Source organism: Nicotiana tomentosiformis, chromosome 12 (assembly GCF_000390325.3).
Source record: "Nicotiana tomentosiformis chromosome 12, ASM39032v3, whole genome shotgun sequence".
NCBI classification, from domain to species: Eukaryota; Viridiplantae; Streptophyta; class Magnoliopsida; order Solanales; family Solanaceae; genus Nicotiana; species Nicotiana tomentosiformis.
Window position 1 is genome coordinate 125,046,239 of NC_090823.1, and position 19,751 is coordinate 125,065,989.

The 19,751-nt window shown below is 35.8% G+C and overlaps 1 protein-coding gene across 5 annotated transcripts; it reads left to right on the plus strand.

The window, feature by feature from the left end:
* Positions 1-11,128: 11,128 nt before the first annotated feature.
* On the plus strand, positions 11,129-19,475 carry LOC104108899 (cleavage stimulation factor subunit 50). 5 transcript variants are annotated; one of them, XM_009618050.4, is made up of 15 exons: positions 11,129-11,460; positions 13,618-13,701; positions 13,819-13,940; positions 14,789-14,861; positions 14,960-15,043; positions 15,116-15,202; positions 15,611-15,681; positions 15,782-15,833; positions 15,941-15,998; positions 16,960-17,060; positions 17,126-17,280; positions 17,787-17,895; positions 18,617-18,673; positions 18,743-18,917; positions 19,136-19,475. In XM_009618050.4, the coding sequence occupies exons 1-14, from the start codon at positions 11,356-11,358 to the stop codon at positions 18,896-18,898; spliced, it is 1,314 nt and encodes a 437-aa protein (XP_009616345.1). In that variant the 5' UTR covers positions 11,129-11,355; the 3' UTR covers positions 18,899-18,917; positions 19,136-19,475. The 5 variants fall into 5 exon arrangements, 4 of the variants coding, with proteins under 4 accessions (XP_009616345.1, XP_009616347.1, XP_009616346.1 ...); XR_689119.4 differs by having other exon boundaries at positions 11,130-11,460; positions 18,743-19,036; XM_009618052.4 differs by having other exon boundaries at positions 13,618-13,715; positions 13,829-13,940; positions 18,743-19,475.
* Positions 19,476-19,751: the final 276 nt, after the last annotated feature.

The window sequence follows — 19,751 nt, forward strand, 5'->3', positions numbered from 1 at the left end:
TCCATCCTATGTGTTGGATTTCAGCTCAATTCAATTGGACAAGGATCTATCTTATGTTGAGGAGCCAGTAGCTATTTTAGATAGGCACGTCAGAAAGCTAAGATCAAAGAATATTGCTTCTGTGAAGGTTCATTGGAGGGGACAGCCGGTCGAGGAGGCGACTTGGGAGACCAAGCAGGATATGTGCAGCCGTTATCCTCATCTTTTCACCACTTCAGGTATGTCTCTATGCTCGTTCGAGGACGAACGATTATTTTAAGAGGGGGAGGATGTAACGAAACGGCCGATCATTTTGAGATTTAGATCCCCGAACCCCTATTAACTGCTTTCCCCAAATCTTTTTCTGCTATTGTGACTTGCCGGGATGATCGGTTTTGAGTTTCGGAGTGTTTTGGGACACTTAGTCCCTAAATGAGAGCTTAAGTCTTAGAACTTGGATCGTAGTCGAAACTGTGTGAAGACGGATCTGGAATGCAATTCCGTCGACTCCGTTGAGTGATTTTGAGCTTAGGAGCGTGTCCGAAATGTGTTTTGGAGGTCTGTAGAAAATTTAGGCTTGAATTGGCGAAAGTTAGATTTTCGGCGATTTCGGCCGATAGTGAAATTTTTGATATCGAGCTCGGAATGGATTTTCGAAAGTGGTTGTAGTTTCGTAGTGTCATTTGTGACCTGTGTGTAAAATTTGAGGTAATTCGGACTAGATTTGACGTGGTTCGGCGTCGTTTGTAAAATTTGGAAAATTCTAAGTTTTTAGGCTTGAATCCGTGCGTAATTCATGATTTTTGGTGTTGTTTGATGTGGTTTGAAGGCTCGACTAAGTTTGTATGGTGTTATAGGATTGGTTGGTAGGTTTGGTTGAGGTACCGGGGGCCTCGGGTGTATTTTGGATGCTTAACAAAATGAAATTGGACTTAGGAAAAATCTTGTGATTTTGCTGGTTCTGCTGTAATCGCACCTGCGCAAGGCTGCCCGCAGGTGCGAGCAAATTTGCGCAGAAGCGGGAAAATGGAGGAGTGCTAGGGGTCACAGGTGCGAGGTGATTTCCGCATCTGCGATGCCCGCATATGCCCGCAGATGCGTTAGGGATCTTCGCAGGTGCGCAAGGTCCGCAGAAACGGAAGGGAATTCCGCAGGCGCGCACGCGCAGATGCGGTCCTTTCATCGCAGGTACGAAGGAAGAGTGGGGTAAGTTATTTGCATAGATGCACACATTTTTGCCACACAAGCGCACCCGCAGGTGCGAGCCCAGGCTCCGCATATGCGGAAATACCTGGGCAGTGGTTAAAACCGAAGGGCTTCGCAAATTTTTGTCATTTTTGGACTTTGCAACTCCGTTTAGGGCGATATTTGAAAGCATTTTCGAGAGATTTCTTAAGGTAAGTCCATTGTGCTTATTTTTTATCAAAAAACTTGCTTTCTCATGTATTTTCCCACCTAGTTAGTGTGTATTTAAGGTGGAAATTGGGAATTGGAGGCTAGGGATTTAGAAGTTTGATTTGTGGATTTGGAGGACCATTTGGTGTCGGATTTTAGTAATTTTGATATGGTTATACTCGTGAGTAAATGGGCTTTTGTATTTTATGACTTTTACCCGATTCCGAGACGTGGGCCCCACAAGCAAATTTTGAGTTAATTTCAGAATTTTCGTTAAAATGTTGATTTCGTTAATTAGATGAGTCTATTATTGTTGTAATTATGATATGTAATTGCTTTTGGCTAGATTTGGGCCATTCAGAGCCGAATATTCGTGGAAAGGGCATTTTTACGGATTGATTGAGCTTGACTCGAGGTAAGTGGCTTGCCTAACTTTGTGTGGGGGAAATCCCCTTAAGATTTGGAACAATTGTGCTATGTGAGCGCCGTGTACGTGAGGTGACGAGTACGTACACGGGCTAGTTGTGGAAAACCCGATTTTCTTATTGAGCAGCAACATGTTTTCCTGTTATTTTGAGTTATACCATTTTAATGAGTACTAATCTATTTTCATTCTTAATTGAGTTATTCCAATATGTGTAGCTATCATGTTTAGTCTAATACAACATGTCTACGTGTCTTAATTGTTTATGTGAATTATGTGCAGCATGCTTAATGAATTTCCTGCTTCTCCCCTGATTGGTACTTAGTCTAAATTGTAAGAATTTTGTGATGTAGTTGTATTTCTATCATTCGCACTGCATATTTACCTTGGGACTACGGAACGGTATTCCGGGAGATCCCCCTGTCTTGCATATTTACTTTGGGACTACAGAACGGTATTTTGGGAGATCCCCCTGCACATTTATTTGGGGACTACGGAACGGTATTCCGGGAGATCCCCCTGCACATTTATTTTATGGGACTACGGAATGGTATTCCGGGAGATCTCCCTGCACATTTATTTTGGGACTACGGAACGGTATTCCGGGAGATCCCCCTGCACATTTACGTTTGGGACTACGGGGCGGTATCTCGGGAGATCCCGTGTTGTGTTTTCTGTGTACTGAGTTGTTACCTTCTATGATTTCATTGTTGTAAAATATCAGCCTTTATTTTATTGCGATATTACACTCTATATTGTTTTATTATATATTTACCAGTATGGCCCTAACCTTGTCATTACTCGACCGAGGTTAGGCTTGGCACTTACTAGGTACCGATTGTGGTGTACTCATGCTACTCTTTGCACATATTTTTCGTGTGCAGATCCAGGTGTACCTTATCAGCTGCACTATCAGTGAGTCAGGACAGCTTTGGAGACTTCAAGGTATATCTGTCACGTCTTCAGACCTCAAAGACCCCTTCTACTCTTTCTCATGTCCATTATCTTCTGTATTTTTCCTTGTTAGATTCTGAGGTATAGAGACACTAGATTTTTACTTCTGTAGTTTGTGATTTACGATGTTCCGGGTTTTGGGATTTGTTATGTATTTTTGAATAATTGGTTAAATTCATATTTTTATTTCATTATTCCGCAAAATGTTAGGCTTACCTAGTTGTAGAAACTAGGTGTCGTCACAATGTCACACAGAGGGGAAATTGGGTCGTGACAACACAACACAAGTACAACCAATTAAATAAGTCTTTCAAATATAAATCTTTCGCATATAATTCTTTCGAATAAATACCCTCCAAATATATTTCTTCAAATAAGTATCCTTCGAATATAAAACTCTTTCAAATCAATACCTCATGTCATAATCATAAAATACGGTTCTCAGCCCCCTTTCATATTCTCACGGCACCTCGTGTCCATATCTCTATCACAGCCGCACGGACGACTCTCGTGCCAAATATGTCAATACATAAAAATCTGCACGATTTAATTCATTTTCAATAAAGTAAGGTTGCAATTTTTAACCCAAGTAAGAATTCAAAAAAGAAATGAGTTTAGTTTAGAAATAGTTTGAGAGAAGAAAAATGACATTTTCAATTTAAATAAAACATCAAAACAATCTACTGATTTGGATGCAAAACTTATTAATTTCAAACATAATAGTAACTTCTTTTATTTAAAACAACTCAGTCATCGAAAATCATTAAAAAAACCAGGAATATAAATCTTCAAAGTCTCGTACTAAAAAGCCCAAGCCAACATAATACAACAAGGAATACAAATACCTAGTAAAACTCAAATAATACATCACAGCATATCACAAGAATTTACCTAAAACGAAAATACAAAATAACCAAAGGCAAGTGTAACCATAGAGAGATGTCAACAAAAGGGTGCTCCCGAGATACCGTCTCGTAGTCCTAAAAGTAAATGCTTAACAGGGGATCTCCCAAGGTACCGTCTCGTAGTCCCAAAAGTAAATATGCAAGACAGGGGGATCTCCCGAGGTACCGCCTCGTGGTCCCAAAGTAAATATGCAAGACAGGAGGATCTCCCGAGGTACCGCCTCATAGTCCCAAAGTAAATATGCAACATCAATAATGCCCCCAAGCTATCACAAGTCATCACAATTCAATTCCCGACATATCCCACCTTGTCTCGCCACATGCGCAGAATAATATTCCCACCTTGTCTCGCCACATGCGCAAACCCATATATATATATATATATATATATATATATATATATATATATATATATATATATATATATATATATATATATATATACCCGCCTTATCATGCCGCATGTGCATAAATCAATAGTAACAATAGCACGGCAGAAACCTCGTGCAAATACCCGAACAAAACTTTCCAACAATATAACGTGCCAATATCACATCTCATAAATTGTACCTCAAGTGCTCAAGTATTACAACATATCACAGATTTGCACATCAAGTGCTCAAATATTATAATTTATCACAGATTGCACATTGAGTGCTCAAATATTACAATATATCACAGATTTTCACATCAAGTGTTCAAATATTATAATTTATCATAGATTGAACATCAAATTCTCAAATATTACAAGTCGCCACAAAATTCAACAATACATTATTTTCCACAATAAGAAGCCTATGGCTCGACCATAATATACAAACAAATCTTAACAAATATATCCGGAAGTGAACAACTCAACAAAATAATATTTCACATAAAAATCAAGGTGGCAATCACACTAAATCATCATATAAAAACAAATCCAACAAAACAAAGATTTAATAAGTGGAAATAATTTCTAATTTAATACATAAGGGCGTCTAAGGATTTTAACCAACGTGATTTGCACATATAAACCAAGTACGTACTCGTCACCTCGCGTACATAGTTTTTAATTACACAAATTGCACATAAGACTCAATGCCTAAGGGGAATTTCCCCCACTCAAAGTTAGGCAAGATACTTATATTTTTGAAGTGCACCTTCTTGCTTGAATTGAACCTCCAGACCGCTCAAATCTATCCAAATTAATTGTATAACTTTATTAAAATTTATCGAAAATAATTCCGTATAATAAAACGTCGACTTAAAAATTTATTCTAAAAAGTCAAAAAGATCAACGCGGGGCTCGCCTCTCGGAACACGACAAAAATTTTATGAAATCCGAACATCCATTCCGATACGAGTTCAACCATACCAATTTTATCGAATTCCAATAACGAATCGACCTCCAAATCATAAATTTTCGTTTTTGGAAGATTTTGCAAAAATCTTGATTTTTTCCATTTAAATCCGAATTAAACAATGAATATAACCATAGATTCATGAAATATAATCACTTTAGGATATAGAATACTTACCCAAGTCAAAGTCATGAAGCACCCCTCCAAAATCGCCCCAAAAACTCAACTCTAAAATCAATCGAAAATGGCAAAATGGCCAATTTTAGTCGTTAATGTTTCTGTCCATTTCCGCTTCTGCGGATAAATTGGTTGCATTTGCGGGCTCGCTTCTGCGAAGGTGCACTGTCCAGCCAAAGGTCGCACTTGCGGACATAGTGCGGTTTTGCGGTCCCGCATGTGCGGAACATGCATCGCACCTGCGACCTCTGCCCAGGCTTCCCAATGTCGCTTCTGCGAGCTCAACCTCGCTTCTGCGACGAGGCTTCCGCAGAAGCGAAAACACCAGCAGCAGATTTCTAGCAGTTCCTTCAAGTCCAAAATTAACCTGTTAACCATCCGAAATTCACCCGAGGCTCTCGGGACTTTAACCAAATATACCAACATGTCCCAAAATACAATACGAACTTAGTCGAGGCTTCAAACCATATCAAACAATGCCGAAATTACGAATCGCGCATCGAATCGAATTATGGGTTTTTAAATCTTCCAGCTTCTATATTTTGCGTTGAAACGTATCAAATCAATCCGGAATGACTTTAAATTTTGCACACAAGTCATAAATGACGTAATGGAGCTATTCAAATTTCTGAAATCGAAATCCGACCTCGTTATCAAAAATTCCACCTTCGGTCGAACTTTTCAAAATCTTCTATTTTCCAACTTTCGTCGAAATGCGTCGAATTTCCCTACGGACTTCCAAATCCAAATTTGAATATACGTCTAAGTCCAAAATTACCATACGAAACTATTGGCATCATCAAAATTCTATTCTGGGGTCGTTTGCTCAAAAGTCAACTCCCCAGTCAACTCTTTCCATTTTAGTTTCTAAATAAGAATTGTTCTTTCAATTTAATTCTGAATCTTCCAAAAAATCAAACTCGACCACACCCGCGGGTCATAATACATATTACGAAGCTGCTCGAGACCTTAAGTCACTGAGCGGGGCGTTAATTCTTAAAATGACAAGTCGGGTCGTTACATTCTTTCCCCCTTAAACATACGTTCGTCCTCGAACGTGCCAAAAATCTTTCTGAGGACATTAAATTACTGAGTGTATTCTTACACACATACTTGCGGGTGATTTTACGTCACCGTAAATTTAATAGGGGTCCGACAATATCATCTCAGTGGAGATTATTTCTTTTATTTACACTTATAAGCCTTTAAGCCAATCCCTTACACTTCAAATAAATTTCGAATTCCTGACATCAACACACAGTATTAGTCTCAACCGGTTGTAGCAATTTGTACCTATGCACACATCATACGTATGTCTATAACCACATCTCTGGTCATAATAGCTGTTTATAATTAATTTCCAACATCTTCAATTTATCTCATATTCACCAAAATATCATTTTAGCTTTTCGTAACACTGAAAGCAACACGCGAGGCATGAATACCTCATAATTATTTACCCGAATTAACGAGTCACATTTAATGCCACCTGGGCACCCACATCATAGGCTAAAACTTAATATTTACAGCACGAATATGGCTAAATATGCACAGAAAAATATACAAGAATTATCAAATAAGCCTAACAGGCATGACTCCCTATTAATACTATAGTAAAATTTTAAATTTCACAAAGGGAGAAGCCTGCGAACGCAGCAGCAGGTTTACCTTGAGTCTCCACAGCAACAATCCGCACAGCTAGCTAATGATCAACTAACTCCGCATTTACCTGGCTCTGCACAAAAATGTGCAGAAGTGTAGTATGAGTACACCACAGTCGGTACCAAGTAAGTATCAAGACTAACCTTAGTAGGTTAGTGACGAGGTACAGTCAAGACACTCACTAGTCAAATAACCTGTGCCATACTAAAATAATCGAAAACAAATAGCAGTGGTAGCAACAATAATCCACTAGTGCTATAGACAGTAAGGCAGCAAGAACACCATAATTATTACTCCGACGAATAAGAAAATACAATAAAAGTACAACCAATTAAATAAATCTTTCAAATATAAATCTTTCACATATAATTCTTTCGAATAAATACCCTTCAAATATATTTCTTCAAATAAGTATCCTTCGAATATAAAACTCTTTCAAATCAATACCTCATGTCATAATCATAAAATACGGTTCTCAGCCCCCTTTCATATTCTCATGGCACTTTGTGCCCATATCTCTATCATAACCGCACGAATGACTCTCGTGCCAAATATGTCAATACATAAAAATCTGCACGATTTAATTCATTTTCAATAAAGTAAGGTTGCAATTTTTAACCCAAGTAAGAATTCAAAAAAGAAATGAGTTTAGTTTATAAATAGTTTGAGAGAAGAAAAATGACATTTTCAATTTAAATAAAACATCAAAAAAATCTACTGATTTGGATGCAAAACTTATTAATTTAAAACATAATAGTAACTTCTTTTATTTAAAACAACTCAGTCATCGAAAATTATTAAAAAACCAGGAATATAAATCTTCAGAGTCTCGTACTAAAAAGCCCAAGCCAACACAATACAACAAGGAATACAAACACCTAGTAAAACTCAAATAATACATCACGTCAGATCACAAGAATTTACCTAACACGAAAATATAAAATAACCAAAGGCAAGTGCAATCATAGAGAGATGTCAACAAAAGGGCACTCCCGAGATACCGTCTCGTAGTCCCAAAAGTAAATGTTCAACAGGGGATCTCTCGAGATACGTCTCGTAGTTCCAAAAATAAATATGCAAAATATGGGGATCACCCGAGGTACCGCCTCGTAGTCCCAAAGTAAATATACAAGACATGGGGATCTCCCGAGGTACCGCCTCGTAATCCCAAAGTAAATATGCAATAACAGCAATACCCCCAGGCTATCACAAGTCATCACAATTCAATTTCCGACATAGCCCACCTTGTCTCGCCACATGCGCAAACCCATATATATATATATATATATATATATATATATATATATATATATATAAAGCCCGCCTTGTCACGCCGCATGTGCATAAATCAATAGTAACAATAGCACGACAGAAACCTCGTGCAAACACCCGAACAAAACTTTCCAACAATATAACGTGCCAATATCACATCTCATAAATTGCACCTCAAGTGCTCAAATATTACAACATATCACAGATTTGCACATCAAGTGCTCAAATATTACAATTTATCACAGATTGCACATCAAGTGCTCAAATATTACAACATATCACAGATTTGCACATCAAGTACTCAAATATTACAACATATCACAGATTTGCACATCAAGTACTCAAATATTACAACATATCACAGATTTGCACATCAAGTGCTCAAATATTACAATTTATCACAGATTGCACATCAAGTGCTCAAATATTATAATTCGCCACAAAATTCAACAATACATTAATTTTCACAATATGGATACCATGGCTCGACCATAATGTGCAAAAAATCTCAACAAATATATCCGGAAGTGAACAACTCAACAAAATAACATTTCACATAAAAATCAAGGTGGCAGTCACACTAAATCATCATATAAAAATAAATCCAACAAAACAAAGATTTAATAAATAAAAAAGAACATTTTGTTATGAAATAAATAAAAAATATTTTTATATTATGAAATTAAGGTGGCAGTCACACTAAATCAAGATGTTTTACTTACATGCTATATTTAAAAAAGAACATCTTGTTATTAAATAAATAAAAAATTGTGAATAACATGTTGCATATATAGAATGAAAAAGATAGAAAGTACATGATGTTTCAATTCCCGAGTAGGCATTTTTGTGAAAAATTCTATTGCGTTCTTTTCGTGTGCGTCGTTGGGGTAAAATCCCGGTGAAGTAATAATGGTCTTAAAATGGTATTTTCAAGAACGTAAATCAATTGTTATGCTGGTGATTGATTTAAAAAGATGAGAGAAAGCGACTGAAAAAAAATAGTAATGGTCAAATCTGGACCATTACGAAAAGTTTAGGGAAATTTGGAAAGCCATATAGGATTTGGATTTGGGTGTAATTACACAATTTGACATGTTTGTCTGGTCAAATAATTACTTGATAATTGGGTGTAATTAGAAAGGTGTAATTAAACTCTTCAATTCTCAATGGAGATGTGAGAATTTGTGGTAATTATATTATGAAATTACAAGGTTACTTTTTAATTTCTTCCTTTTTGTTTTTATTTTAATTTATTTTCTTTATAGCTTTTTATTTTCATTATTTAAATTTCTTTTTATTTTAATTTATTTTACCTATTTTTACCTTTTAATTTCTTTTTTTAATTTTAAAATATATTTGTCTTTGTACATTATTCATCTTTTATTTTTTTACTTCTTGTGACTCCATGTAATTGCTCGTATATTTTATTTCTTATTTATTTTATTTTTTTCATTTAGCGTAACTGCGTTATTATTCTAGTTTTTTAAACAACAACTCCTAATATTAGAAATAATGAGTCATTAACAAACTTGGCATATAACGAGTGACGTCATTAAAGTAAAATTTCATTGTTAAATGAGGTTATAAACTTGTTATATTTCCTAATCTTAGGTTATAAACTTATTATTAGAATTTGACATATGTTAAACTTTTTTTTTTTGGAATTTTGAAATTATATTATTTTTATGGTTCCAATTTACCTGTTTTAGTAGATTGACTTGTTATTTCACATTGCATGTTGTTCATTTTTTTAGTTAAAATTGGTAGATTAATTTTGTCAAACATTCGAATAATGTTATGATATTAGATTTATAAATATTAATTTATTTTATCAACCATGCATTCCATGATGTTTTTACAAAACGTATGTTTTTAGTTTTACAATTAAACTAAATATTAGTAATTTAAAAAATATATACCAAATTTAATATCATTTATACTTATAAAAAAATATTTATAGGCATATATTTATTATATTAACTTTTAAGTTTTGATAATTACTTTATTTAAAATTTAATCTAAATGTATAATTACACTTGTGCTACCAAATAGTACACTGGTAATTACACTGTAATTATGTTATGACAAACAAACAGGTTATCGTAATTACTTTATTGTGTAATTACTAGGTTATATAATTACTATACTAGTAATTACATCAATTCTAATTATCAGGTGACTTTCCAAATACACCCTTAATATAATTTAAGAGGAATTTTAACCCCTTTTCCTTGTAAATGACTCATGTGTTGGATGTGTGGCATCACTATCTTTAGAGATTAAGTGATAAACACTATCTTTTAGAGATTAAGTTTCTACTATTAGAGGGTGTGCGACTAAGCTTATAAGTCGGTCAAATTAGCTTATAAGCATCTTTTGACTTATCTACGAGTTTGGCAAATGTCTAAAGTGCTTATAAGCCAAGTACTTATAAGCTAAAATCCGCCACAAGTCATAAGTTGGTCACCCCCAACTTATGACTTTTCAGCTTATAAACACTTTTTGTTTGACCAAGACTTTTACTAGTTTATACTTAATAATATTTTGTAATTCACAAAATACTTTTTCCAAAATAATTTTCTAACTTTCTCTTCATCCCATGTTGTTGTTCCCCATTTTCATTACAAAGAAACGTTTTAATTTATAATCTTTTGTAAAGTTTTAAAGGGTATTTTAGTCTTTTTAATAAAATAACTTATCAGCACATTTTTACCAACGACATCAACGGCTTATTATCAGTTTCAGCACTTTTATCCAAACACATAAATACTTATTTAAAAAATTAATTTCTGCCCTTAAAAATATTTTTCAGCACTTCAAGCTTATCAACCGTTTACGATCAGCTAATTCAAACGGCCTCTTAGCCAATAAGGATAAATTTAAACTACTTTTATAGCGAGAGAAATAAATTTGACCCCAATTATTAACTAAGCAAATTTAGCAAATGACCCCAATTATTCCTTTTTTTTTTAATGATGCAAAACAAACCTAAAATTAACTTGTTTTTAAATTAATTTCTAAAGCAAATCGAAATTGGTTTACAAAGAAACATTCTGGTGTCGGGAAAATGTACTAAAATGGCGGCGGTAGAGTTCAGAAGTTCATAGTACCTGAGTTTCAGCTGTTCGCAAGAATCTAATAGGAGAAGTTTCAAAATCTACACGAGCTTAAAGAATAGGGGAAAACTGCAAAGACACATTTGTGAATCAATTAAGATTCTGGGGGGTATAGTTTATTAGTTAAAATGGAGAGCAATAATAGCTTGGAGCAAACACTGCAAGATGGGAAATTGTACCGTCATGTTAATTCTCTCATTGTCGCTCATCTTCGCGATAATAATCTCAATCAGGTACTCATTCCTTAATTCTTTGGTTTTATACATATATTTTACCTTTACAAACTACTTAAGTAACCTTTTTTGGGTAGGAGTTGATTACAGCATAAAAGATAGTCAAGCTATGATCAATTATGATAAACAGTACTAGTAGGACTCATATAGACATCCCAGCTAGCTTGTTATTGAGGCGCACACACACATACACACGTGTGTGTGTGTGTGTGTGTGTGTGTGAGTGTAAAATTACCACATGCAACTAGTGCTTAGTTAATCTGTCATATGAATGTTTGATCACGCGAGACCTTCGGGAGTCATTATGTTGCACTGTCGGAGCTATTGCTTGTTAGACCGATGAACGAGCAGCTTATAAGATTGTGTGAGAGATTAGGCTTTATTTGTAGGGGTATCAAGTTAGGGAATATTAAGAACAAGGAAGTTCCAGTTAGCCCTTGAATTAGATTTAATGATAGTGTAAACGAGGTGAAGGGAGCCTTGGCGTAACTGGTAAAGTTGCTGCCATGTGACCAGTAGGTCATGGGTTCGAGCCGTGGAAACAACCTCTTGCAGAAATGTAGGGTAAGACTACGTACAATAGACACTTGTGGTATGGTCCTTCCCCAGACCCCGCGCATGGCGGGAGCTTAGTGCACCAGGCTGCCCTTTTTTTTTGATAGTGCAAAACAAGGCCCTGGCATCAAACATAGCCTAGAGGGAGTGATTTTCTATTTATAGTTGTTTCGGTTAAGAAAGCTATTTGATTGATAGCCAAGAAAGACGATTGAGTGTTGCATCTTTGGAAGAAAGGAGGAAATGGCGAGGGAAAGGGTAGAGAAGAAACAAGAGGATTATTTCTATTGAGGTGATGTATGCATTCATGAATTTGTTGTGTACATATAGATCTGCTTTATTTGAGATTTATTCGTATTACCATCATTTGGAAGAGATTGGAGTGATCAAACATTGAATGGATAGTTTCATTATTTTTATTTTTGCTTCTTTCTTTATTTTCTGCTTTTATTTTTGTTTTTTGGTGCCACTAAGAACATATTCCTTCTTTAGTGCGGGTGGGTGGGGGGATTGAAGATTTGTGCTCATGATCCTTTTTCATTTAGAAAGTTAACAAAGGTATCACTAGGGCATAGGAGGTTCAATATTATCAGGTGATTGAGTGACTCAGTTCACTTGAGACATTGGTGACTACCAACAATTAGATACATAACAAGGGGCAACTTGAATGTACCAACAATTATGGTCTTTCAGATGAAAGTGTCTTTAAACCATGCCTCAAATACTACATTACTCGTTGCCTCCGTGCAATTGTATCTAGTTCTGGACTTACCGGAGTAGAGCTTCTACATATGAACTATGAAGGCTGCGTAGCTTAGGGAAGTGCTTCTTTTATTTGGCCTCTATTCATGCTCTGATGTCATATCCCCCACAATGTTCACCGCTAGCATGTTTATCGTACCTCTTAGACCATAACATAATTTCTTTTTGAACAGAATTGCTAAGTCTTGTTAATATTTCGTGGGAATGAACAAGTGGTCATGTTTGCTAACGATACTGGAGATCTGACATTTTGGCGGTTCAATCCCCAAATTTTTTTTTTTTTCCGGTTTCATTTAAGAGGGTGTCTCCTATTTCTAGATTAGCCTCCTTGCTACAGAATTTACAAATTTTAGAGTTCGCACACTCAAAACTTGAGTGCTAATAGTATTATCACCCGAATTGGCACCCGACAGAGTGCTACTAGTCGAACCCTTAATGGACCTCAGAGATAAACTTAAATCCACCGAAGAAGATGAATTAGAAGGAGAATTTGAAGTTGAATTGAGCCAATTCCTACTCCACAATATTTTGGCCTCAAACTTTCTTTTCCAAGGCCAACATATGTTTTCTTTGGTTATTTTGCTGGATGTTTCTTGCTGTCTCTTATATGCGATATGAAAACATTCCATGAAATATTGTAGTAACATGTCAGCTGCAAGTGAGAGGTTATTCGAAAGCAGTCATCTTTTCCTGGGTTAACTGCATGATCTTACACTATGATGGGATTCAAATAGCAAAATTGAGAACATCACTGTGTCTTTTGTTTTGAATAGAAAACGCTACATAACAAGGCCAAGTTAAGTAGAGTTTGTGACGAATTCTGCTATGCATGTATTACAGGCTGCAAGTGCAGTAGCTTCAGCCACAATGACACCAATGAATGTTGAAGCTCCTACAAAAAAGCTACTTGAATTGGTTGCAAAGGTTTGTATCGGTTGGTAAGGTTTGCTATTATTATGCTTTCACTAATTTTAAGTTGTTCAACATGGGGTAGGAGAATAGATATAGAAAAGCTTCTTTATCGCTCTAAGCCGTTAACAGGGCCTTGCAGTGGAGAAAGATGAGACGCTGAGAGGAGTTTCGACAGCTGCACCTTTTGATCCAGTCATAACTACGGGATATGGCTCAATACCAGCCCCTCGCACTGCTTCTGTTGATTTCAGGTACTCTATCTCCCTAAATCGCGCTATTTTCTTATCAACCTGAAGGGTGTAAAAGTTTACTTTTGTAAGTTGAGTGTTAAAGTGCAATTAATGCTTTGTCGGTTGACGAAAACTCTAAAAATCCTTGTGCCACGCTGGTGTATGCAGTTGAAAATGTCAACTGAGTAGAATGGAGGGGATTATCTGTTGATTGTGGGAAATGCTTTGGATATTTGAATATTAATTTTTGTAATGAAGAGTAATAACTAATGTGGGATGTTTACCTGTAATCATCTATGGAAAGACTAGTCTGTCCAATTGAATATTTCTTTTCCTTTTCCTTTCATTAATTACATCTTTCAAAAACTGATTAGCAGCCGGCTCCACGTGCTATGATGATAACTTTCATTTCGTAAAATAACTAGTTTCCTTTTGGAATTTATGTATGAGGGCACTTCTACGCTGTAACAGCTTTGATTTTATCATTAGGTTATGTCAATCATAGACTCTTTTGTGTAAGTTTGATCCTTCATAAGCCTTGTAGTAGCAGTTCAGACTCCTTTTGGATCTGTTCACCAAAAGATTTAGTGAGGCATGTGGCTTATAAATTATAGTGAGCCACCAAAATGCATCTCTTATTCATTGACCCTTAAGAAGAATGTCTCTAGATTTACAGAGTGGGCTCACATTTCAGGTTTCATGATTCACCATATATTAATATGTTGTGTGAATCATAAAAAGCCCATTTCCTGGCTCTATCTGAATCTCTGTATATAAATACTTCTTCTTTCTTGAGTATTAACAAACTTATGAATGATGTTGAGATTGTCATTTGATGGAGCTGATAATTCAATTCTCCTTCTGAACAGTAGTGTGAACGATACAAAAGGCTCGTCAAAGATTATCCCAAAGCATGAATCACGACACGTTTCTGAGCACAAGGTTGTATCTTAAACAAAACTGTAGGTTGTTTGAGCTCTCATCTTTGTTTCAATTGCTGATTTCCAGAATCAATTTCTAAGAAAAGAATTTTCTTTTAGAATGTAGCCAGGTGTGCCAGATTTAGTCCAGATGGAAGATTTCTTGCTACTGGAAGTGCGGATACGTCTATTAAACTGTTTGAGGTGTTGTATCTTTTCTATAACACTCCAATTTCCATTCTTTTACTTCTACAACTCACGGGTTACCTTATGCAGATTTCAAAAGTTAAGCAAATGATGCAGCCAGATGCTAGGGATGGCCCAGTGAGGCCGGTTGTACGGACTTTTTATGATCATCAACAAGTAAGATCTTGATTGTGATACTTGCATTTCTTGATTCTATTGTCATTTGATGTTAATATTTTTAGGTTAGTTATTTTGAACATTGGTTCATAAGATCTAATTTTATCAACTATTTAAGTAAGAAAATTACTGGATTGCTTTTAAACAAAATTAAGTTAACTGGATTTTTCTGTATGATGTTTTGCAAGTAGCCTCTGCCTCCATTAAAATGCTGAAAAGAAATAAAAAGTAGCATCCTTATTTAAGTTTATTGTCAACTTGGATTTGGCAACATGGTGTTGTGCAGGATATTACCTTTAGATATTGATGGCACCTGTTTCCTCTCTATTCATATGAATCTCAGTTTCTGAGGTGTGACTATCTCAGGGTTTACCCTATTTCTTATCCAGTACTTATACATAACTGCAGCCAATAAATGACTTGGATTTTCATCCGCAAAATACAGTACTCATATCTGGAGCAAAAGATCGCACCATCAAGTATGATATATTATTTAACTGTGAAATTGTATAATTTGCTTGTCATTGGAATATGAACTAAATACTCTCTTCTTTTTTCCTTTTCTTTGACTGTTTTCAGGTTCTTTGATTTTTCAAAAACGGTGGCAAAGAGAGCATTTAGAGTGATTCAGGTCACTCAAATGTCTTTTAAATTTTCAAACCAAACATTAATCTTGGACTTATTTTAGAGAAAAATATACTGGCTATGCTATTCGATTTTTATTGTATGTTTTAACAGGATACACATAATGTAAGGTCGGTGTCATTTCATCCTTCCGGAGACTTTCTTCTGGCAGGCAAGTGCATTTCTTTTTAGTTAGCTACTGGATTGTGGACTGCTATGTACTATTTGGTGAACCTAAAGCTGATTTAATGGTGCTATGTCAGACAACTTTTATCCCTGAAAATTATAGACTATTTTTTGTCCTAAAATTGGAAAGTAGAGAAGGCATACTTGTACAAAAGTTGCTACCAGAACAAAACAAGCAATGCACGTGTGGGGTATAAAGTGTAAAAATCTTTTTGCCCATCTTTCTGGTATTGGTGATCAATATTTTCTTTGTCGATGTGCTAATCCTCTCTGTACAGTTACTTCTAACTAGATTTTGGAATGGCTTTTAGGTAAAGTAACTTTTGTTATTATTCCCTGCTTACTAAAAAAAGTAACTTTGAACTATTCACATATTCAATTCTAAGGGAGTGCTGTGAGTAACAAAAGGAGTAAGGCCGTCCCTGTTGCAAATGTACGGAGCCGATGATATTCAAAGTATCATCTACTAAATGAAAATTACACCAAAAGCTAAGGCAGTCAGAAAAGAAAGCCTTATATCTATGATGTGATGCCTGGTTGATTGAATCAACAGATGATGTTGGTTTCTAAATCTTAAGGAGAAATAGAGCTCTGGATAGGCAGCTATTGATCTTAACTTCAACCAAGAGCAGATATATATATAATTAGGTGTCGTAACTTGTTGATATGAAGTACAAAAACTGTTAGTGACAATTCCCACCATGTCAGACGGCCAAGCTTTCTTGGAACTGGCATTTAATAAAGTTGAAATTGGTTAGAGAACCAATTATTTGATTCTGTACTCGTAAGATTGTCTAACTTTCTATCTGATAAAAAAAGATTGTCTAACTTCCTATATTACCCACTATATTTACTGCCAACTCGTTCAGATGAAGCGGCAGCAGTAATGAGTACGATTTGCACCTTGCCTATCGGCTAAAGTTCTCAAATAATGTTGGTTGTTACAGGAACTGATCATCTAATTCCCCACCTATATGATATTAACACTTTCAAATGCTACCTGCCAACAAATTTCCAAGAGATGGGTGTCAATGGTGCTATTAATCAGGTAAATTCGTGTATATAGATGCTTTGATCAGAGGATTATTTGTTTACAATTATATTTCCTTACAGGTTAGGTATTCATCTACTGGTGGAATGTATGTTACTGCATCCAAAGATGGTGCTATCCGGTTATGGGATGGGGTAACTGCTAGCTGTGCGCGATCCATTGATGGTGCACATGGAGCAGCAGAGGCCATAGGTGCAAATTTTACCAAGGATGAAAGGTTAGGGATCCCTTGTGGTTACAGCTTACAAGCTTGAACTAGGATTCTTTTCTTCAACGGGAAAAGAAAAAGAGAAAAAGAAAGAGGCACAAAGAAAGAAAAGAGAACAAGAGGTTTATTCCAGTTGAACCACTGTCTAGAAATGAATAGGGGGATTTTTTGCCTTTTCATGGTCTAGAGGGTGGGAAACTTGTGAAAAGAAGTTGCCTATGAGAATCTCCTCTTCCTGTTTTGTCCCAAAGAAGTTGCAGCATAATATATCCTGCTTGATAACTGAGTTTATCTTGTATACTGCTCATGCACTTAACCATAAAAATGTTGTTGATCTTTTCTTTCAAATTTTAATGTAGCATCATTCGTGACCCTACTTGACATAGAGCTACTAGACATAGAGCTTCATTTTTTAGTTTCCACGTGGAACTTGATTTACGTTCTATGAGAAATTCTTGATAATTTATAGGGCTTAAGATGCCTTCTCAAGCTTGTTTATTTCAAATGTTTCCTAGGTATATCCTCTCATGTGGAAAAGACTCTTCGGTGAAGCTTTGGGAAGTTGGCACAGGAAGATTGGTCAAACAATATCTTGGAGCTACACATACACAGTTGCGCTGTCAGGTATGTCAGGCTCATACTGCTTGCTTTGAAGAATTCATATTTCATGTTACAGTTATTTATTTCATTTATAGCAAAGTTGCATATTATGAACTATCCACTGCTTGTCATTAATTAATATGCAATACATGGCAGCATATGCCAAGAATGCTGCCTTTAGTTTATCATTCTTGTGCCTCCATGGTTTCAAACTGCTTGTTGAATATGCTGCAGCTATCATGATTACCATGGAATTGCATTTTAAAAATAGCAGCTAATACATGGAAATTATAACTACAATAACGCCTCTTCCCAAGCTACTTGGGGTCAGCTGTATGAATCTTCATTATCCATGTCACTCCATTAGGCCGGTCTAAATTTTGCGTTCAACTATCACATGGAAAGTAAAAGATACTCCGTATTTTACAATAGATGTACCAACCAGGAATTATGTCAATTTCTTGTTGGAAGTTCTGGTGATTTTTGAGATGTGATTGTCAGAGAGGATGCTTGTAAAATTCTTCTATAGTGGATTTCCTGTATCTCATGCTCGTCTTCTTTAGTTAGGCTATATTTTATAGATGCATCACTTGTGGTGTTTCCTTTTCTATTTTCTTCTTTTGTTTGGACTGAGCTTTTCTTTATTCCGAAGAGAAAAGGAGCTCTGTTATTCCCACTTCTATGAGAACGTTTTGCCTCACATTCTTGTTGACATTTGACAGCTGAATAATGCCTTTTAATGCAGGCTATTTTCAATGATACAGAAGAATTTGTATTATCAATTGATGAATCTCTGAATGAGGTAAAGTATAGCTTCCTTCAATACTTATGCAGGTAACGTTATGGAGATTAATTACGATGTTGGTCACAGATTGTTGCATGGGATGCTCTGACAGCAGAAAAAGTGGCTAGGTGGCCCTCCAACCATGTTGGTGCACCTCGTTGGCTTGAGCATTCCCGGGTAGAAGCTGCATTTGTGTCCTGTGGAATGGACCGATCCATTCGGTACTGGAAGGAGGTACTTTAGTGCCACTCATGAGCCAGTGGTATGTAGCAAAGCCAGAGATATATACACCAGTGTAATTTAATAAGCTTTCTGTAAGAAACTCTCACCCCACTTGTTTGTTGTATACTCGAGAGAAGAGAAAAGAGGTATTCATCGTAGGTAGGTCAACCGAGCAACCCCTTTTGTTTTCTCACCATGCCGTCAGCTAAGTGGATGGAAGTGATTTTTGCTTTGTCTTAACCCCTCTCTCTGCCTCAGATTCTTTTCCTCTCTGATGGCGAAGGAAAGTAAAAACGAAGAGGCGAGGAGCTATAAGCTAGCTTTCAGGTTGGTCGAATGGGAAGGCATGACGGTTAATCTCCTCTATCTTGATAAGGGTCATTTGCTGATAATCCAAATTCCCCAGTTTTTCATTTACAGTTCTACACTATGTGGACACAGGCTTGATTATCCTTTTGAGATGTTCAGTAGCAAACTTGTACTGTTTATAGGATATTTTATGTTTCTCTTGTTACAATGGGAAACTGGAATATTTTCTCCTCCCAATGGATATTTCTCCTGTTTCAAAATTAGATGTTTTATTTGATGCTTGTCAAAATGAGCACCTTTGAGATTGAAATTAGGAGTATATTATATATATAATTTGAAAGCAATATAGCTTTAAAATGACTCCTTTTCACATAGATGACTATTGTTCTGTATTTGTCACCTACAAATACGAAAAATTACTTCCTCCGTTCACTTTTACTTGTCCATTTTAATAAATCAAGAGAAAGATAATTTTTTTCTTTTCTTGTTTTACTCTTATTATTAATTACTCATTTCCAAAATTACTTTTCAAGACTCTTTGAAATGCTATCATTATGAAGGGTTG

Bases quoted from the DNA above. Each gene is read 5' to 3' on its own strand.
- LOC104108899 (XM_009618050.4), top strand. From the start codon at position 11,356: ATGGAGAGCAATAATAGCTTGGAGCAAACACTGCAAGATGGGAAATTG. The intron at 14,862-14,959 runs GTTGTATCTTAA...ATTTTCTTTTAG, and splicing joins GACACGTTTCTGAGCACAAG to AATGTAGCCAGGTGTGCCAG. The intron at 15,044-15,115 runs GTGTTGTATCTT...TACCTTATGCAG, and splicing joins CGTCTATTAAACTGTTTGAG to ATTTCAAAAGTTAAGCAAAT.